This window comes from Chrysemys picta, chromosome 2 (assembly GCF_011386835.1).
Source record: "Chrysemys picta bellii isolate R12L10 chromosome 2, ASM1138683v2, whole genome shotgun sequence".
Lineage (NCBI taxonomy): Eukaryota > Metazoa > Chordata > Testudines > Emydidae > Chrysemys > Chrysemys picta.
Window position 1 is genome coordinate 137,747,583 of NC_088792.1, and position 21,255 is coordinate 137,768,837.

The window sequence follows — 21,255 nt, forward strand, 5'->3', positions numbered from 1 at the left end:
TCTCTGCCTTTGTAATGTTGCTTGTTAGAGAGAGTGGTTGGGTTTGTCAGGGAGGTAGAGTCAGGTTATAGGCAAGTTGAGCAGATTGGTTTGGGTGTTCGGTGAGAAGTTATGAGTAAATATTCCATATCTGTGCCTTCCCTATTAATTTTGACCTTTTGCTCATCACAAATTGCACTCTAATCCATCTGTACATTTTTAGTTCTAGAGCCATGATTTGGATAAATCCCTACTTATTTCCTATGATAGACTAAATAATTGAGAACGATTCGTTAAAGGAAAAAAATGAAAGGTAAAGGGAATATGTAAAATTTCTTCACAAAGTGAAATGTATCAATTCACCGTGTATGCCAGGGGTAGCCAACCTGTGGCTCCGGAGCCACATGCGGCAACTTTCCAATGTGCCAGGTAGTGCTCACGGCTCAACCCCTGGCTCTGCCACCGGCCCTGCCCCACTCCACCCCTTCCCGCACCCTCCCGAGCCTGCCGTGCCCTTGTTCCTCTCCACACCCAGAGCCTCCTGCACACCACGAAACAGCTGATTGGGAGGTGCGGGGAGGGAGGGGGGAGGTGCTGATCGGAGGGGCTGCCAGTGGGTGGGAGGTGCTGGGAGCAGGGATCGGGGGGGGAAAGCTGATGGCGGGTTGCTGGTGTATTACTGTGGCTCTTTGCCAATGTACATTGGTAAATTCTGGCTCCTTCTCAGGCTCAGGTTGGCCACCCCTGGTGTATGCAGTTGAGGTTTGACCGTTTGACGCTCTATGTCTCTCACTGGATGTCACTAAGTATTGGCAACACAGCTTATCCCATGCACACCTCTCTTCATTTTGCTTCTTTAAACATGTGGGAAAATATTTTTCCAATGCAGCCCAACTGGATAGCAGCGGTACAGAGACCCAACAAAGTATTTGGATCCTTAGGAGTTAACAGTATTGCATTGTTCTTGTCACCCAGTTTCTAACTCAGCCAGACTACACCTACTTGGTGCTAGGAGCAGACAATAAAGTAGACACAGGAAGTAAGTATTGCCTACTCCTGACTGAAACACATGTGGTTACTCTGATTTTGAAGATCTTCAGCACTTCCTGGGGAGAGGTAATCTGTTTAAGGTGGTACAAGGAGGTGTAATTCTTTTCAAGTAAGAAGAAAGGAAAACATACTGAATATCATGGCTAACTTTGTAAAGGTGAAACCAACAGTATGCGTCCGAAGAAGTGGGCTGTAGTCCATGAAAGCTTATGCTCTAATAAATTTGTTAGTCTCTAAGGTGCCACAAGTACTCCTGTTCTTTTTGCGGATACAGACTAACACGGCTGCTGCTCTGAAACGGAGCGTCCCAAGGTTAACTAAGGAAGAAACATTGCTTGAAACTAATAAAACTAGACTGGATGAAGCACTGGAAAACAGATTATAAAGAAGAGGAATCGTGCTGTGGTAGAACGATGGTGTAGAAGTGATAATGGGGCTAGATAGTGATATTTAAAAAAAACCCTTGTTATGTTCAGTGACCTTCTGAAGAAGGGCATTTCAATTATTCCTCTACTCTGAACAGTGCATAATCAAAACAACTATGTGCGCATTTCTAAACATACACCAGAAATCACACTCCTTTTAGTCAAACTCCAGGCTTTTCTCTTAAAACAATAAAATAAATAAAAATCATAAAAAAGCTTGTTCTAATTGCATGAGTGTAATCCATTTAAAGGAGTTTACTTTCAATTAATCCTTCATCAGTGCACTAGCTCAGTTGTTGAAAAAAAACAGGCTGGAACCATAATGTTGCAAATCTGGCTCATCTCCCAGGTCACTTTTATTAAACAAACATCTCAGAATGTCAGTGACACTGTTGCCATTTAAAAAAAATCTCTTTACCTCTCTGCTTCTGTATTTAGAATTTGATTTTTCAAGATTTATCCATTCTGTATATCATCTGAGAATATTAAGGATTAGCAGAAACACAGAGATGGCTAATCTAACTATTATGAAGCAATATTCCTGCACAAAGTATGCCGTAATGTTTCCCATTAATTTTTATAGTATTGTTAACCTATTTATCCTACTTCAATGAACGTTAAATCAGACTGTACAATGCATTCCAGCCCTTCTTGTACGAAGAATACAAAGTACCTGGAATGCCAGCAGGTGATGTAAAAATTCCAAACCATATGTGCTTAATGTTCTGCACCCAATGAGTCATGCCATCTGATATATGAATTACAGAAACTAAATGCTGCTTGCCATCTTTATAGTCTGATAAGATCTATTAGACGCCACACTTGATGACCTGTCTCCTAGATGCGTGTGGTTAGTGAAGTCATTCCACACATTCCCAGCAAATCACATGCCATGAAAATGTTGAGGTATTAAAAAGTTAGCCCCCCCCCGTGACTTGTAAGGAGGCTGTCCCCATTAAACCAACTAACACAATCACTGCTCTTCACACAGTATTCCAGAACATTTCCCCTCTGCTGCCCACAGGAGTACAAATCTTCACCTGAAAGTGAAAGTAATGTAAATTCAGTCTCTAAGTAGGGTGCCAAAAAATTGAGGCAGCAACTCACCAGCCACTTCTGAAAATGCTGTCCTTGATTTTTTAAAACCTCTCTACCAATTTAACCCTAGGCTTGTTCTTGCTTCAACTGAGGTGCTGGTCCCTCTCTCTCAAACATAGCATGGCTGCAGTGATTAAGTGACCACTTCTGGACTCCATGGGAAGATGTGATGCTAGTATTAAGGGAAGGGAAACTCTAGCTCTCTCAGTTCTCCCCTTGGTGGTACCCAGGTGCATTGGAACTGCTAGGGAGAAGCAGGGCTGGCTCCAGGCACCAGCCGAGCAAGCTCGTGCTTGGGGCGGCAGATTCTACTGGGTGGCATTCTGCCCAATCCTAGGGCGGCACGGCCGCTTTTTGGGTTTTTTTTTGTTTTTTGTTTTGTTCGCCGATCCGGCCGCCCTTAGGGGGCGGCGGTGCGGAGGAGGTGAGCGCCCTGCTGGGAGCAGGCTGCGCACTCTGTCTGCCCCAGCCGGTGCCAGGACTGCAGCAAGCCTGGCAGGAGATGTGCACAATGGCTATTGAGTTCCCTTTGCCGGTGGCTGCATTTCAATAGCTGGTAAAGTCCTCCCTATTGATATCCCTTACTACTTAAGGAGTTAATCGATGAATTAAACAGTTAATGTCTGTAATGCACTTTGCAATTCCTAGCTCAAAAGGCACCATTGAAGTAAAAAAATATATCTATTTTTGTAATAAAATGTCTTCTATTTTCAGTCACGGGAGTGAGAGAAGCCCATATCTGCCAGTAACTTGTGTGACCCAGAGCCAATCATTTACACTCTCGGGATAAACTGAGACACATGTGCACAACACAGACAATATTTGCCTGGCTTACTAGGTGCTATGAAGGTAAATAAAGGTCTTCAAAGAGCTTGGGTATGCTCTACAGAGCACAAAAGCCACAGTTCCTCTCATTCTGTGAGACTGAAGACTTTTCTTCAGTAATTCAGTCTACGAAAAGGTACCCTGGTTCATATTAACTTAGTCCTCTTCAAACAGGACTAAGTTAATGCGAACTTAGGTACCTTTTAATTTGTGTTAGCAGCACCCACAAGGGCAGTTACAGTGCAGCGCGTTAGTGAATGCTGCAATTAATCAACCCCGTAGTCTGAACTACATGGCCATGTAGACAATCCTTGAGTATCTGCTAAAGCCTTGTCTTCACCAAAAAAAAGTGTGTTCGTAACTCAAGTTAGCTGACTCAAGGTAAAATCATAGTGAAAACTACAAGCTGCCTTACCTTCACTAGGATTTAACCTTAAGGATTTAACACTTTTTTGGGGGGGAGGGGTAGTGAAGACAAGGCTTTAATATTAGAACTGACTGTCACACGTAAATAGCAAAGTCTGTGAAAAGGTCACACAGTGATACTGTCCAGACAGAAGTTACTAGCCAGAGAATGTTATCACTGCTTTATATAAAATTGTCCTGCCCTGCTACAATTCCACTCTCCGAAGTATATAGGAGTGGGGAGGATCACTTAGGAATCCAATAGCATCCTCCCCTTTTAACTAGCCACAGTAGTGGTGAAACCTATGTGATATGCTGCCTCACTCCTAAAATGCTAACCCCTATAAAAACATTAAATAAAACAAGGAAATTCATTGACAAAAAAAATTATTAATGTGGAGTTAATTGACTGCATCTACTTATTAATGTAGAGGGGATAGTTGGCTGGAAATGTTGTTAGGGGGATATCTTTTCTCATGTGCTTAAAGTTACTGTAACCAACAATGAATAATAATTAAAAAAAAAAAAAAAACTTTTTCCAGAGCATTTTTGGAACTTTCATTATAAGCTTTTGTGCCAGATAACAATATCTTCAGCAGATACAATGAACAAGCTGGACTGTAAAATGGTGGTTCATTCTATTTGTCACACGTGTTAACCTTTTAGTTCATCTTAAAGTTAGGGGCAGTTTTACCACAAAGTAAAACTGATTTAAGATTTTTACGGATATGCCTATAGCATGTAAGAGCAAACCTGAAATAGCATCAAGTGAAACATACTCACAATTTAGTGCACAGCTTGAATTGCCCATCTTGTCTACTCAGCCCTTAAATCTTGCCAAGGTACAGAAATGAATGAAAATCAAGGGGCAATCCTGAACACGAGAGAGTTTTGTTTCTTATACAAGAACTACCAATTAATTATAATATAGAGACTGCTTGCAGCTAAATTATCCTCTTACACACCAGCTCACTTATCAAGAGAACCCCTATTTTTCCTGGAGTCCACAGCCATGGAATGTGCCCATTGGAGAGGAGGAAAATGCAAAGCAAGACTGAATTAACTTCTATGACAACGCTGGTCTTTTCTGCAGCTTAAGATGTTTCTAACAAAACAGAGTTTAAAGCCATGAGGACTGCACAGTGCTCCTGGCATCCCTTCTCTCTCAGTGGGAGCCAGATTAACCCAGCGAGGTGCACACTGTGCAACCCTGAAGTGTTGTAAAATAAGCTTCTATCACTAAGTGGAAGAGAACTGTGGTGACACATGGTGCAACTGAGCACCTGAAATCAGGATCTCTTCTTAAGGGTTAGTGTTCAGATTGTTCGAATTGCTCAAATCTGCTTTAATGGGGGTCGAGCATCCCACTTCACAGTTTGGAAATGTATCCTTAAATGTACGCAGTCCATCTGCGCTGACGTTACTAAGTTTGCAGGAGTATCTGAACTGAATCAAACTATTCAGTAACTGCTGCTGTTTACACTGTTTGCAGCCCACCTAGTAAGAAAACAGGGATAGTTTTAATGAAAGACAGTTTGGGGTTTGAGATTCCTTTTATTACTCTCTCATCACCCATCAGAGGGGTAGCCATGTTAGTCTGAATCTGTAAAAAGCAACAGAGGGTCCTGTGGCACCTTTAAGACTTCTGTTAGTCTTAAAGGTGCCACAGGACCCTCTGTTGCTCTCTCATCACCGTGCTCTGTGCTCTGGTAGCAGCAACTGTTCTCCAGTCAAGTAAGGCTGGACTTGGCTCTAGGCCTGAGGCAGTCTCTTGAATGACAGTGATCCCAGATCCTTGCTGAGGAAGGGAAAAAGCTCACCTTTCAACCTGGATCTTGCATGTAGTAGCATGTTGTGCTGCCACCAGAGCACTGGACTGGCCCAATTGTAGACTTTTTCGCTATCCCTTACTTCTTCTAACGTAAGCACAGAGGGTTCAGTTCTGCTGTCAGTTACAGCATGCAAACTCACTGACTTGCATACACTGGAACATATGTACCTGGGGGCAGAGTTGGGGCCCCGAAGATGTTACGTGAAGGGCAGCAACAGATGCAGTCAATTAGCTTCTGCCTTCTAAAACAAATCCTCTGGCCATTTAATTCAAATAGTGATGCACCAAAAGAAACCACCACCAAATTGGAAAGCCTGAGGGCTAAGACGCAGATGACTAAACACGGTTAGTCACGGACTTCAGATGCCAACAGATCATATTTAGTAACTTAAGCTGCAGGTTCTGTTCCTTTCTTTGTATCAATAACACAATAAAAGCCTATGTTAGTTAGGAAAGAGCTCCCTTAGGAAATGGGGATATGATGCAAAAAAAGCAGAACAAGGGATTTGGCCCTATTACTGCATCTCGGGCTACCTCAGAGAAATCTGACCCTAGAGAAGCCGCTGCTGTTCTGAGAAAAGCTCTCGTTTAATATCAGCTTACTCATGCCATTTTAATAGCTGGCTCATTACAAGGGTAGTGCCAAGTTTTCCAAGCATAGAATAAGGATGAGGGATAGAGTTCTTGTGTGCTACTCTAAAAGGGAGGAGGGGGAAGCTTTACAAAGAAGAAATACAACATTTTAGTACTTTGAAAAATTCTTGGTTATAACTCCTGTATTACAATAGGATGCTGAAACAGATCTTTCCTAAAACAAGGACTCTGTGGAATGAATACATCAGGCCTCACCCTTGGGAGTCCAAATTGTGCTTAGGTTATAAGTGGAAAATGAGCATGGTGGTCTAGCCCTACACTCCCCTCACAATTGGCAGTCTCTCCTCAAGAGGCCTAGGACTGAAAGACATGGGGAGCTGCAGACCAAGGAGTACCCAATGCCATCAACAGAAGTTGTGTGAGGAACAATAGCCATACTCTGTGCAAGAACATCTGTGCCCAAAGTGCCTTATGACTACTTATAGCAAAAAAAAAAAAAAAAAAAAAAAAAAGGGAAAACGTGACATAAGCACATTCTTAAAATGGAGCTTGAATTATTTAAAAAACTCCTTTCAGAGTGGTAGCCATTTAGTGTATCAGCAAAAACAACGAAGAGTCCCCTTCTTGTCAACTGTTAATCTGACAGTTGACAGATCAGTATAGTAAGCCAGTCCTTTGGTCATGTCAACACTGTTTCACTCCGAGGCAGAGCATTTTGCTGGAGATTTGTTAAACCTACTTGTGTAGTGAAACTGAAATTAATAATATTGTTTGGTGGAAAGTGTCTGGGCATTTACACGAGTTTCACTGGAAGATTTCCTTTGACGAGCAGTTTCATTTAAAGGCTGTGAAGAACAGAAATAGATAAGAAACAGCTGTAGGATTTACCATAAATAAGAGAGCTTGTCTGATTAATCAGATTAATGAGACCTCTGATTAAGAGCCAGCTGCAGCTCCCTCCCAACAGTCCTATTTTTAGAGCTTGTGTGTATGAGAGGCCATTGAAACTCAGATATTTAAATATCATGGGGATGGGGGGACAGGCAGGGAAACAATTAGATGAAAGATTTTTTTAGTGCAGCTAAGCCACTGAGAGGCATTCTGATGTTGGATAACAAGGAGTCTTAATAACGAGGAGTCCTTGTGGCACCTCAGAGACTAACAAATGTATTTGGGCATAAGCTTTCCTGGGCTAAAACCCACTTCATCAGATGCATGGAGTGGAAAATACAGAGGCAGGTATAAATACACAGCATATGAAAAGATGGGAGTTGCCTTACCAAGTGTGGGGTCAGTGCTAACGAGCCAGTTCAATTAAGGTGGAAGTGGGCTATTCTCAACAGTTAAATATATATATGGAGATATACCTATCTCATAGAGCTGGAAGGGACCCTGAAAGGTCATCGAGTCCAGCCCCCTACCTTCACTAGCAGGACCAAGTACTGATTTTGCCCCAGATCCCTAGGTGGCCCCCTCAAGGACTGAACTCACAACCCTGGGTTTAGCAGGCCAATGCTCAAACCACTGAGTTATCCCTCCCCCTAATCCGGTAAGAAAAGAGGTTCCAAACAGAATGCCGTGGGGAATCCCCCACTCCAGAGATGGGGACTATGTGTCCAGTGGTGGTGGTGGTAATAACACACGGTCCCCCATAACTGGAGCGGGGGATACCCCAGGGCATTCTGTTTGGAACCTCTTTTCCTGAACTATATCCCCTCCTCCTCTATGTTTGGACACTAAGGAGACCTGCTAACATGCTGAGCCCCCACGGACAGTGATCCCATTAGACTCAATATATTGCAGTAGGGCTGGTCCAGGAGAACAGAGCAGTTACTAATGGTGATGGAAACAGCTCTTCCTCAGATAAAGGAACAACTACTGTAGCTGTTTGAATTGGCTGCAGCAGATGCAAATTTGGAGTTCAACCCTACAACTACTTAAATAAATATAAATATACTTAAATACTATGTAAATAACATGAAGAAAGTTAAGTCCCACTAAAGTCCGATGTGCACATGTTTGCAGGATCAAGCCCCTGAATTGAATCAGGCTTATAAGCTGGCTTTCTATACTTTAGCCCTGGATAGACAGACTTTCCCAGCAAATAGTATGGCAGACAAGAGGAACTAACTAGGAAATGCACTCTACTAATGGTTCTACTTTTTGGTTGGGTTTATTGGTGAATGATCCTAGGTAATGCTGCACAAATAAAAATAGTCAAGAAAAGCCATGGAAATGGACTGTTCTGGGTACTTCTAGACAGATGGGTTTCCTACTATGAGCTTATGAAAAAATGGTGCCAATTGAGTAGAGGGAGATAGGTTCAAGCATGTAAAAATAGTCTGGAAAGCTATAAAAGAAAAGCCTAAACAGAAGATTAAAAATAGTTCTGCGCAGGGTGGTGCTGGTAATGCGAGAAACTCAGGATTTATCAGAACCTTTGTAAGCTGAAAAATGCCTAAGAGGGTTAAGAAAATAATCAGTTTATATGAAGCCTTGAGTGTTGAAATACAAGTGCTGCAATCTGGGAGGAGGAAAAGGCTTTCTGAAAAGTGACTCCAGTGAGTCAGAGCGCTCTGGCAGGCTGCAGGAGGGTCTAGCTCTCTGCTGGGCCCATGTTGCAGGAGAGATAGTCACCTTGGACTTGGGAGAAGTTAGAGCAAGAAGATCTAGAGAAAGCCCTGAGCAATAAAGGGGACACAACACCAGAGATCCAGGAAGCAGCCAACCTGTGGCCAATCAAGCAAAGCCAAAAGCCTGTCATCACTAACAAGTTGTTTGGAGTATAACTTAGAGACTCTAACAGCGCTGGACCTAAATTGTGAGAGACAGACGTGAGAGAAACCCTATAGGTTTTCTGTAACACTGTTGAGCTAGCGTGGACGTTGCACAGCATGGCTTTCTGTGCTCATCAGGGAGTGCGCTTGTATTTCAAACCTGCTAGCAACAACTGTGTCCATGCATGGTTGTCACTAGCACAGGCTCAAGAGTATGCTGAGTATTAGTATAAACACTTCTTTCATCGTATACCAAAATAGTAGTTGTATTTACTATGACCATCCTCTTCACCACTTGCTTTGATACTGAAGTCTATGTCGAAGGCTGTGTTAGTCTCTTGGCTGGGGGTCCAGTTTCCTCTTCAAAATGAGGGAAGAGAATTGTCCTCAAAATATGATGAAGGAAAAAGTCATAGAAATGTAACACTTCTCCACAACTGCTTGTTAGAATTGCTTCTAAACAGACCCTTGGTGCAGAAAGAATGGTCTTACAAAAAATATGTTGTATGCATTGGTACGCTGGCCATTTCTGGGATGATGTGGGTTCAGAAAATAGTTTCCATTCTACAGGAGACAAGCTAAGAGACTCATCAAGCAAAGCTTTGTCTGGAACAGGCTCAGCTGCCACAGCCCAACCCCAAGACAAGATTTGGAGACATTTCTAGTTGATTTAACTTGGGTTTGGGAGGGGGAAGAAGGAGGGGTGAGGGACAAGTTGCGGGCCTGTGATGTTACTATCAGTACTTGCTCCATGGAAAGGCATGATGTAACACAAACCAAAACCCTGAAACTCAAATCCTCTCTCTCATGTGATTATTTTTCCACTTTAAATTCAACAGTGAGCAGTAATAAACAAGGATCATCCAGGCAACAGCTGCTGACTCCAAAGAGTGCGATCAGCATATCTTCAGTGATTCAGCATTCTGCTACATTCGCAAACCACAAATTCATGCTAGCACAGATGAATATGCAGAGAGAGAGAGAGAGAGAGAGAGAGAGAGAGAGAGACGGCTGACTGGTAACATTTTTATTACTATATCATCACTGTCCATGCACCTTACTGCTAAATTTTGAGAAACAGTCTCTATTTGTAGTTTTGCAGATGCAGTTGTGCAGTTCTTAGTGTGCACAACAACCAGCAGCCTTCAATAGTAGGATTCTGACAATGAAACAACTTGATTATTTTGGGCACAAATCAATTGCATCCACAAATCAGATAAAAAAAAAATCCTGTGATATTGTAAAAATTGAAAGTTGTTGCGTTTTTAAAAAGTGCCCACTGTTAAGTAAGACAACAAGTAACAAAGCTTAAAGCAGAACTTGAATGGAAATGCAGCTCAATAAGGGAAAAGTAAAACAATGAAATACACTTTGAGCCTTCATACCCCACAAAAATCTTTTCCAATATGCAGGGTTTAAGTAGTAAATGTTGAACCAGGGAAGCTCATCTTTTTTTGAACATCCAAGATAGAGTAACTAAGTATATTAATTAGGGTAATTGAGTTACCTTGCCATGGGGAGCTCACATCATCTCATAGAGAACGTCTACCAGAGATTCCAGAATTTGGTCCTCAGTCTTATTCAAGCTAAACTATGGGTGCAGGGGCTCAGCTGTTGTTTCACACTCCAGCTTGGGTGAATGAGCATCTAATTATTGTTCTCTGGAAGAAATGCAGAACCCTTGTCCTTTCCCTATCCCTGCAGACTTATTTTAAAACAAAAATTGGTGAGTGCTATAGCGGTGCCAATAAAACAACAAGAAATAAAACAAAACCTTTCCGTTGCAATATATAAGGCATATAAGTTCCCCACTTTGTGCTACTCTTCTCTGATTTGTTTTGAGCAAATCAAGAAGCAGAACCCCTCTGCCCCACTGCTTCTTCTACACAGGCTATTTTAGAAGATGAAACTGCCTTAAGCTTCATAGCCAAAGCGAGGGAGCACAGAAACCCAGAAGCAGGGCACTCCTAGAACAATGGCTGCAGAGTCATCTATTGGCGTGACTACTTGGCTGTTTAAGATACATGGGTAGGCACCATATGTTGATGAGATTCTGCTAATCTGAATTTGGTGTTTGCAGCTTCACACACGTGCAGTAATTTTTTGCTTCAGATTGAAACTAAAAAGAGTTGATGAGTGACTCCTTACCGTTAACGATAGAGCCATGCAGACAAAAGTGAATTTCTTGATATGCGTTGCTGTGACTGTGCTGCTGGTGTTCACCAGTTTATTGCTGGGGTTATTCTAGGGTGAGAGAGAGAAAGAGATAACAAGCATTAACATGGCTCCAGACTGCTGTGGAGCTGACAGCACCAGGGTTATAAGGGGAATCTCACTGTCTGTGTGCATAGTTCTTACTTTTTTTTATTATTATTATTTAGCTTCCAAACAGGACACTTGCACAAGCCACAGAATATTTTTCCATGTGAACTGACAATCGTTGTTCAACTGGTCTCTCACAGAGTTTACTAATTGCCTCAGTCTGCTAAGTGGTAATGCCTGTTTAAAAGTTTTAATGATTCTTTCTAAGGATACTGGTGTGGTGTTGGCTATCTTTGCTTAAAGCTTGTAAGGACGCTATCATAGCCAGGAAAAATGTTATCTTCCCTTTCCCCCCTGTTCCCGCATCAACACAGAGTGGCACAGCATATACACAGCAATGCAACCTCCCCTGTCTCAATACAGATCCAATTAGCCAGGGAGTGACGAATATAAACAAAGATCTTGGAACACCTGGTGCTGCTAATTAAGTCTGATGAACTGTACATAATTAGAACTGCTAGATCTTCCATCCTGAACATGGATTCTGCACTCACATCACAGTGGCAGGTGTGCTTAAAAAAAACAACAACAACCCCCCCATTCATTCCCCAAAGCACCTAAAACCAACAAATGAAGCTAAAGGTTTTATACTACTGCCTGGGAACACATCCTTATGATAAATTACATAAATGAGCTGTGATAGGGGAGCACAGAAACCCAGAAGCAGGGCACTCCTAGAACAATGGCTGCAGAGTCATCTATTGGTGTGATTACTTGGTTGTTTAAGATACATGGGTAGGCACCAGAAGTGATAAGATCTCTCATGTAGTACAATATTTACTCAGCCTTGATGTAGTTCAAGCACAAGAATATCAAACTGGCAGTCACCTGGTGTGGACGGCTTGCTAAACCTAATCTGAGAAGTCGGAACTTGTGCAAACCCATCCAGGGGAGTGTCGGACATGAATGTGGGACAGATTAAAAGCACACTGACTATTTCAGGAGCTTTTGTACAAAACTCAGACTCAAAACTTTCACAAGTGATTACTTAACTTACGAAACCCCATTCTGCATTGGGATGCTCAAGTTGCACTTTGATGCCCACATACAAATTGGCAATTTGTACAAACCACTTCTAACCATCAGAAGGGTAAGGCTCTGGAACAGCCTCCCAATAGAAGCTGTTTGCCCCCCAACGCCGGATTAGTTTTGAGAGAGAGCTGGGCAAATGAATGAGTGAAACTATATGATGGGTTTGTTTTTGATGGTAGGGGGCAGAGTTCAGGGCTGGGGCTCACTTCCAGTTTACATCTCATGTTCCTAAAAGCTCATGCTTTGGGATTTTAGCTGGCCACCTGGAAGGATCAGGAAGGGATTCCTTCTTCCCCACCCCCAATGTATGCTTCCTCTGAAGTGTCAGAGATGGCCACAGCTGGAGATGGGAATTGGACAGGGAGGGCCAGGAGTCTGAGGTGGCACCGAGCATTCTCTCTCAAGTGGTTGGTTCTTGCTCAAATGCTCAAGATCTAACTGATCACCACATGTGGGGCCAGGAAGGGAATGCCCCCCAGGTCAGTCTTAAGAAACAATAGCTTCCAACAGATGCATGAATATGAACAGGGATAAAACAATTATTTTTCTTGACCCTCTGAAGACTCTGTGTGTGTATTACACAACACCCAAAAAAACAAACAAGAACAATAGCTGAAGCATTCACAGCCAGAGAACAGATTTTTTTTTTTTTTAAATAATGGTTCCTCTATACCCAGCCTGTGTCAGGCCACCTTGCTCTTCAAAAGGTATAATCTCAACCCTAGATTTACTTCGCAATTAGATCATACCTGTTTGATTCCTATCCTAACTCCTTCCCCACATGAACTTGTTCTTTTGGATACCACCTGCTGGCTGTGAAAAATCATACTAGCTTCTACTTGAACTGTTGACTCTCAAAGTTATCAAATAAAGTAAAGTTATAGAATCATAAAAATGTAGGGCTGGAAGATATTTTGACAGGTAATCTAATCCAGCACCCCATACTGAGACAGGACCAAGTGAATTTAAACCATCTCTGACAGGTGTTTGTCTAACTTCTTCTTAAAACCTTCAGTGACCCAGTCAACCTGTGGAACTCTTTGCCAGAGAATGTTGTGAAGGCCAAGACTATAACAGGGTTCAAAGAAGAACTAGATAAATACATGGAGGATAAATCCATCAATGGCTATTAGCCAGGATGGGCAGGGATGGTGTCCCTAAACTCTGTTTGCTAGAAGCTGGGAATGGGAGACAGTGAATGGATCACTTGATGATTACCTGTTCTGTTCATTCCCTCTGGGGCACCTGGCATTGGCCACTGTCGGAAGACAGGATACTGGGCTAGATGGACCTTTGGTCTGACCCAGTATGGTCGTTCTTATGTGATGGGGATTCTACAATTTCCCTTGGTAACCTATTCCAGAACTTGACTACCCTTATAGTTAGAAAGTTTTTCTTAATATATAACCTAAATCTCCTTTGCTGCAGATTAAGCCCATTACTTCTTGTCCTACCCCAGGTGGACATGGAAACAATTGATCACTCTTCTCTCTACAGCATCCGTTAACATATTTGAAGCCTGTTATCAGTCTTCTCTTCTCAAAACTAAACATGCCCAGTTTTTTTAACCTTTCCTCATAGGTTGAGCTTTCTAAAGCTTTTATTATTTTTGTTGCTCTCCTCTGGATTCTCACCAATTTGTCCACATCTTTCTTAAAGTTGTGGTGCTCAAAACTGGTCAGTACTCCAGCTGAGACATCACCAGTTCCGAGTACAATGAAAATTACCTCCCTTACCTTACATGCAACACTCATGTTAATACGTCCAAGAATTGTATTTTTGGCTTTTTTGCAACTGTATCGCATTAACAACTCATGTTCAATTTTGATCCACTACAAACCCCAGATTCTTTCTTGCAGTTATTCCTCATTCTGTAGTTGTGCATTTGTTTTTTCTTTCCTTCCTAAGTGTGATACTTTGCATTGTTTTTTCCTGAATTTCATCTTGTTGATTTCAGAGCAATTCTCTAATTTGTCAAGGTCCTTTTGGACTCTCATCCTGTCCTCCAAACTACATAAGCCTATTTTCCACTCCACCTATGACCGTTCAAGTCATTAATGAAATTATTGAATGGCGAAGTTCTTTTTAAGAAAATGAAAGCTCAGATATTGCCCAAATCCTGGTCCCACTGTAGTCAATAGCAAACCTCTTATCAAGTTTAGTGGCACCAGGGTTTGGCCTTGTATGTGGAGTCTCCATATCGTCTCATTGTTGTAACTTGCACATGCAGTACACTGAAACAATGAGTTTCACGATATCGGTACTGATTGTTAGCAAGCTCCACAACCCTTGTCCTAATCCACGCTGGTCCGCAGTTTGTTTAGTTTTGTATTGCTGATCTAGAGTACCGCTAGGTGTCTAACAAAGATGCTACCCAATTTTCATATTATAGTCTCTATTCAGCAGGATGTCCCTGAATAGGTCTATGTATTGAACTTTAGTTGGCATGAGAGTCTTGTCCTCATATAAATAAAGTTAACAATTGTGACTGACTGCTTATTTTAAAAATTGGATGGAAGTGTGGTGGATGAAACCAAACAGGGCTTGATTACTTACATCGGTGTAAGTACATACATACCCCCACACAAAAATGTTTATTCACCCTGGATTGGGACCAAAGGAATTCAGGAGTGTACAAGCAGCTGGGGAATGGAGGGTTGTCATCATGTAAATTAAGTGTTGGTGTAGGTATGTAGGCTGTTACCAGTGCCAAGTCAGAGCAAAATGTAATTCAGACTAAAACACTAAGGGGCTTTTTGTTCTGTTTTGTTTCCTCAAATCAATTCCAAGAGCAGTCCTGGAGTTCTTATGTAACTTGCTGAACTCCCGTGAAAATTCTCATTCACCTTGATTGGTTAAGTCCATAGTATAGAAATAATATATGGACTGTCTGCTTGTTTTAGCCTGTGAAGTAACCTTCGTTTAACATTTAATATGAGCAAATTAAGCTAATCCAGTCTGCAGAAACAATGTAGTGTCAAGAGAACAGCCTAACTTTGAAGATGAGACTTCAGTTCCTCAGCTGCTGGATATTTCATGAAGATGTTCTTCATTAGGGAAATTGCTAAATTAAACTGAAGCTACCACTGAAGTTTTTAAAAACTTCAGAAATATGGCAGTTATCTATGTTCAAAACAAACAAAAAACACCCAGAACCTCAAATCCGGGAAACTGAGAGGTAAGGTTAAAACTAAAATAAGACCAATTCTTGAAATTACAGAAAGGCACAATTAATGCTAATTCAGAGTTTAGGATTGTCTAAGATGTTAAAATAATACATTATAGATACAAAAAATAAAAATAGAGGACCAAAAATACATCAATCAACTAATTCAACATGGCCTGAGCCATGCTTGTGTGTGCGCGCTCTCTCTCTCTCTCTCTCTAATATATACACACACACGTGGAATAGGGGGATCAACTCTGAGGTGGCAAAATTACTCAAGATAGTTAAGTTCAAAGATGATTCTGAAGAGTTACAAAGGGATCTCACAAAATTGGGTGACTGGCTGAAAAAAAGGCAGATGAAATTCAGTGTTGATAAATGCAAAGTAACACACATTGGAAAAAATAATCCCAACTATACATACAAAATAAAGGGATCTAAATTAGCTGTTACCACTCAAGAAAGATCTGGAGTCATCATGTGTAGCTCTCTGAAAACATCCACTCAGTGTGCAGTGGCAGTCAAAAAAAGCGAACAATGTTAAGAACCATTTAGAAAGAGAGATTATAAAACAGAAAATATCACAATGCCACTATATAAATCCATGGGGCCACCCACACCTTGAATCCTGAATGAAGTTCTGGTCATCCCATCTCAAAAAAATATGCATTAGAATTGGAAAGGGGGCAAAGAAGGGCAACAAAAATGATTAGGGGGATGGAACGGTTTCCATATGGGGAGAGAATAAAAAGACTGGGCCTGTTCATCTTAGAAAAGAGACAACTAAGGGGGGATATGATAGAGGTCTAAAAATCATGAATGGCATGAAGAAAGCAAGTGTTATTTACCCATTCACATAACACACGAACCAGGGGACACCCAATGAAATTAATAGGCAACAGGTTTACATCAAACAACGCACAGTCAACCTGTGGAACTTATTGCCACACAATGTTGTAAAGGCCAAAAGAATTACTGGGTTAAAAAAATTAAGATGGTCAGGGATGCAATCCCATGATTTGGGTGTCCCTAAACCTGCAAATGCTAGAAGCATCTGGCACTGGCTGCTGTTGGAAGACATGATACTGGGCTAGATAGACCATTGGTGTGGTCATTCTTACACACACACACACAGTTAAGGAGGAATGGAAAATATGGAGATTAGTGTATGAGTCTTCTTCCCTTACGCATCTTTAACACTGTTTTAACTCTTCTGCTTTCTGCAGACTATCCTTAATTTATAGTGGTGTAAATCAAAGGAAAATTGGGTCTAGAACTACCATGAATGTGAAACAGGACTACAAAGTATTTACCACCATCATACAACACAAATACTCACCTTGTCAAAAGCAGGATACACGGCTCTAATTTCTGTCAACCAGCCATACGGCATGTGTCCCACAGGGTATGTAGCTGTCAGAATTGCCACAGCCTACAACAGGAGAAAAGAGAACATACTTACACTTCAAATCTTCAGACAGCATAAAGAAACTAACCTTTTATCCAATTTTCAGTTACTATTGACCTCAGTGCAACAAGAGACAGGCAACCAAGTGGGCAATCATTACATCAGGAAAACAATCATAGAAACAGTTTTTCTATGATGCATTTCAGACTCAGGGAAAATTCAACTTGGGTGAAAATATATCACTTAACTGTGTGGTGTTACCATCACAATAGTACTCTCTGATTATATTGTAGATTTTTAATCTGTTTATTTACTCATCAATGAGTTGATTTTTTCCCTTTATTCTTTCTACCATGTTGATTAATTATTCCATCTAGTGAGGCTTACATACACTGCACTAGAGTACATTGCTTTTTCTATTAATTGTACTCCATTATCTTCATTTTTTTCATACAATTTTGTTTTAATAAGTTCATAAGTAAAACAGTGGAAACATAAAATTATTTAATTAAAAAGAACTACAGCAATGTAATTTGAAAACCTGCAGACTGACTCACTTTAGATGTCAGATTGACTGTTTTGGGCTAGAGGGACCCTAGAGACAGAAAACTCTGCTTACTCCTGTACTAATCAACTGAAATCAGACAAAAATAATCCTAGATTGTTGTTTTTAACACTAGAACCAGCTCATTACCTGAAATCTAAGAAAACTAAGTCCTCTAGTACTTTTGCAAGTACCATTTACATAAATGAGATACAAAAAAACCTAACACCTCAACAGATTTTAAGATTGCTTTGTGCTGCTGATGTTTATGTTTTCGTCTTTCCTGAGGAAAAAGTCAAATTACTGTATATATAAGAAAACATTTTCAAACATTGAAACTGCCTTTTTTTTTTTCCTATGGAGGCTGGTGAGATTTTCCCAACACTGTTCTGGCCACAGTTGGCCCAGATAAGATGGGGTAGTAAAAATGTCCATCATTTCAGTCCTACCCTTCTCAACTGATGTATCTTGGTTCACATGGGAAGATAGTTTAGGGAGATTCTCTTTAGGCTCCTTCTAATGCTGCCTTGAAACTAGCAAACTGTCCCTATAACTTTCCTCTTTCTCAGAGCCGAAGTAGGTGTCAGTTCTGTGAATCGCCTGAGAACTTGATAATTTTACTATTCCCACTCCAAGAGTTTGACTGTATGGGGTCTGCAGGATCAGGCCTTCCTTGTCTTGTTACGATTCAGCTAAATTTAGACTCAGTTGGGTATGGATCGTTAGTGGAAGAGAAACATTTCTTTGGTCTGTACTACTGCTCTCTCAGGGTTTGTCTTCACAGCAATTAGACACCGGCAGCTGGCCTGGGCCAGCTGACTCGGGCTCATGGGGTTCAGGCTGCGAGGCTGTTTCGCTGCTGTGTAGACTTCTGGGCATGGGCTGGAGCCCAGGCTGTAGGACTCTGAGGTGGGAGGTTCTCAGAGCTCAGGCTTCAGTCCAAGCTCAGAAGTCTACACTGCAATGAAAACAGCCCCGCAATCCGAGTCCCACAAGCCTGAGTCAGCTGATATGGGCCAGCCACAGGTTTTTCTTTCCTGTGTAGGCGTATCCTCAGTGTTTTGGTCTCCTAATAGAGGAATCAGAAAGGGCTTATGGGGCTAATCCTGCATGACTTGAATTCACGAAACACCTACTGGGTGCACAAGCAACATAGAATCTGTTTCTTGTCCTTTTACAGAAACTACTGTTAACAACACTGAAAGCATACCCTTCATTTGAGATCTAATCAACTTTTAAAAAATGAGTTAAAATAGCTTTAAACCCACTTCTGCTGCTAACCGCCCCATACCAGTTTTTGTGATTAGCTAATCACATTTTGCTGTTAGAAATGGTCCCTGTGGTGAGAAAGACCTACACAAATGGGAGAAAGTGGCTAGCCAGTCAGCTTTACCCCTTGCCCGGTATAAAGTGCTGTCCAATACACAAAGTAAACTGGAAAGATGGGGAAAATATTTTTTTATAACCATTTAGTTGTTACAATACTGTTTAGTGTTACTTGTACCAACAGTAGGTAAGATATATCAGTGGTATTTAAGTTGGTATTCTTTTAGTTGCAAAGAATCTAGCTTTTTTTTTTTACTCTACCATCTGTTTTCAGTAGAATCTCTCATATACCTGAAAGCTGATTTGATTGAATAATTATAGAAATGATTTATTCTTTACTTATTTTGATACCAGGGCCCAGCAATAGCTCAGCCCACTGTTTAGCACCTCTTTATGTGTGCTAGAGTCTCTTCGGATTAATTTGGAGATTGCTTTAGTATTTAAATATCCTCCAGGATTTTTAACTTGAGTGATGGTGTCTCAATGCACAGGCTATGACTCTCCTACTTTGATAAACGTATATGAGATTTTAACATGAATGGAAACCCCCAAGTTGACAACCCTGGTAAAAAAAAAAAAAAACAGGAATCAACTGAGGCATGTGGGCTAGTTACCCTCATAAATGTGTTCACATTGTATCTCCTTCCAGGCACCCCATCTCTTATAGCCAAACACTGAGAGCTGCTAGCAGGGAAATTTGAAAGCCCTTGCCTATATTCAAGCCTAGTGTATGGCAATTGTCTATGCTGCCAGCACTTCCCTTTTCAGAAACCAGAGATGAAAAGCACAATTGCTGAGAACGAGGAAGACCCAGTCAGCCACCAGCTACAACTGTGACATGCTTTTGCCATTAATAGTAATGAAAGGCAAAAGATCTATTCAACAAATGTTTAAGTGGCATATCTAAAACCATCAACAGTCGGGAAAAGCAAAGGAGAGGTTAGTTAACCTATTCTGTTCCCTTGTACTGAAATGGTGCCCAAGCACTCCACTGGACTAAGCACAGCACAAAGTCCTTGGCTTGAATAGCTTACGGTCCTAAAATAGTTAGGCCCATTCCTGAAAGCACTTATACACATGCTGTCAATGGAATTTCTCAAGTGTATGAAAAATATGATATAGGATCATATATAGGGCTGGAAGAGACCTCAAGAGGTCATCTAGTCCAGCCCCCTGCACTGAGGCATGACCAAGTGAAACTAGACCATCCCTGACAGGTGTTTGTCTAACCTCTGCTTAAAAACATTCAATGATGGGGATTTCACAACCTTCCTCAGTAACCTATTCCAGTGCTTAACTATCCTTTATAGTTGGAAAGGTTTTTCTAATATCTAACCTAAATCTCCCAGTTTAAATGGATTACTTCTTGTCATACCTTCAGTGGACATGGAAAACAAATGATCACCCTTCTCTTTGTAACAGTCCTTAACATATCTGTAGGCTATCAGGTCCCTCTCTAAATATGCCCAGTCTTTTTAACCTTTCTTTATAAGTCGGGTTTTCTAAACCTTTTATCATTTTTGTTGCTCTCCTCTGGACTTCCTCAAATTTGTCCACATTTATCTTAAATGTGGCACCCAAAAATGGATGCAGTGCTCCAACTGAGGCCTCACAAGGTTTCCATAGAGCAGGACAATTACCTCCCGTGTCTTACATATGATACTCCTGTTAATACATCCTAAGAAGATATTAGCTTTTTTCACAATTATATCACATTGTTGACTCATTCAGATTGTGATCCAGATCCTTGTCTGCAGTAGTACCGCCTGGCCAGTTAGTCCCTATTTTGTAGTTGTACATTTGATTTTTTCCTTCCTAAGTGTAATACTTTGTATTTGTCTTTGCTGAATTTAATTTTGTTGATTTCAGAGCAATGTCATGATCACTTTCACCCAATTTGCATTCTACCTTCAGATTTGCAATCAATTTCACTCTGTTGGCCTAAAATGACTGTCACTGATGCTTACTCCCTACAGTTTCTGAAACAAAAGTTGTCCTACATACATTCAAAGAACTTACTAGATATTTTGTGTTTTGCTGTATTACTTTTCCAACAGATGCCTGTGTAGTTAAAGTCTCCCTTGTGTTCTGGATATTTCTGTTATTTGTTTTAGAAATGCCTCATCCACCACTCCTTCCTGATTTTCACCTATAGTATAATATAATAATATATGGAGATATACCTATCTCATAGAACTGGAAGGGACCCTGAAAGGTCATTGAGTTGAGTCCAGCCCCCTGCCTTCACTAGCAGGACCAAGTACTGATTTTGCCCCAGATCCTTAAGTGGCCCCCTCAAGGATTGAACTCACAACTCTGGGTTTAGCAGGCCAATGCTCAAACCACTGAGCTATCCCTCCCCCCATAGTAGACCCCCTACCATGCCATCATCCATGTTTCTTTTCCTCTTTCATCTTCACCCAGAAACTTTCACCTGGTCTTCCTCTCACCTCCTTCTGGATCTCAGAAAGAG

General features: G+C 41.2%; 1 protein-coding gene across 3 annotated transcripts in view; it reads right to left on the bottom strand.

The window, feature by feature from the left end:
- ANKH (ANKH inorganic pyrophosphate transport regulator) overlaps positions 1-21,255 on the bottom strand; it is a 152,896-nt gene that overhangs the window by 25,031 nt on the left and 106,610 nt on the right. For all 3 annotated transcript variants that reach the window (XM_005286083.4, XM_065584242.1, XM_065584241.1), the window contains 2 exons: positions 16,844-16,936; positions 11,133-11,228 (listed from right to left, as the gene is read on the bottom strand). In XM_005286083.4, the coding sequence (XP_005286140.2) occupies positions 11,133-11,228; positions 16,844-16,936 (189 nt within the window). The remainder of the gene's footprint in view (positions 1-11,132; positions 11,229-16,843; positions 16,937-21,255) is intronic.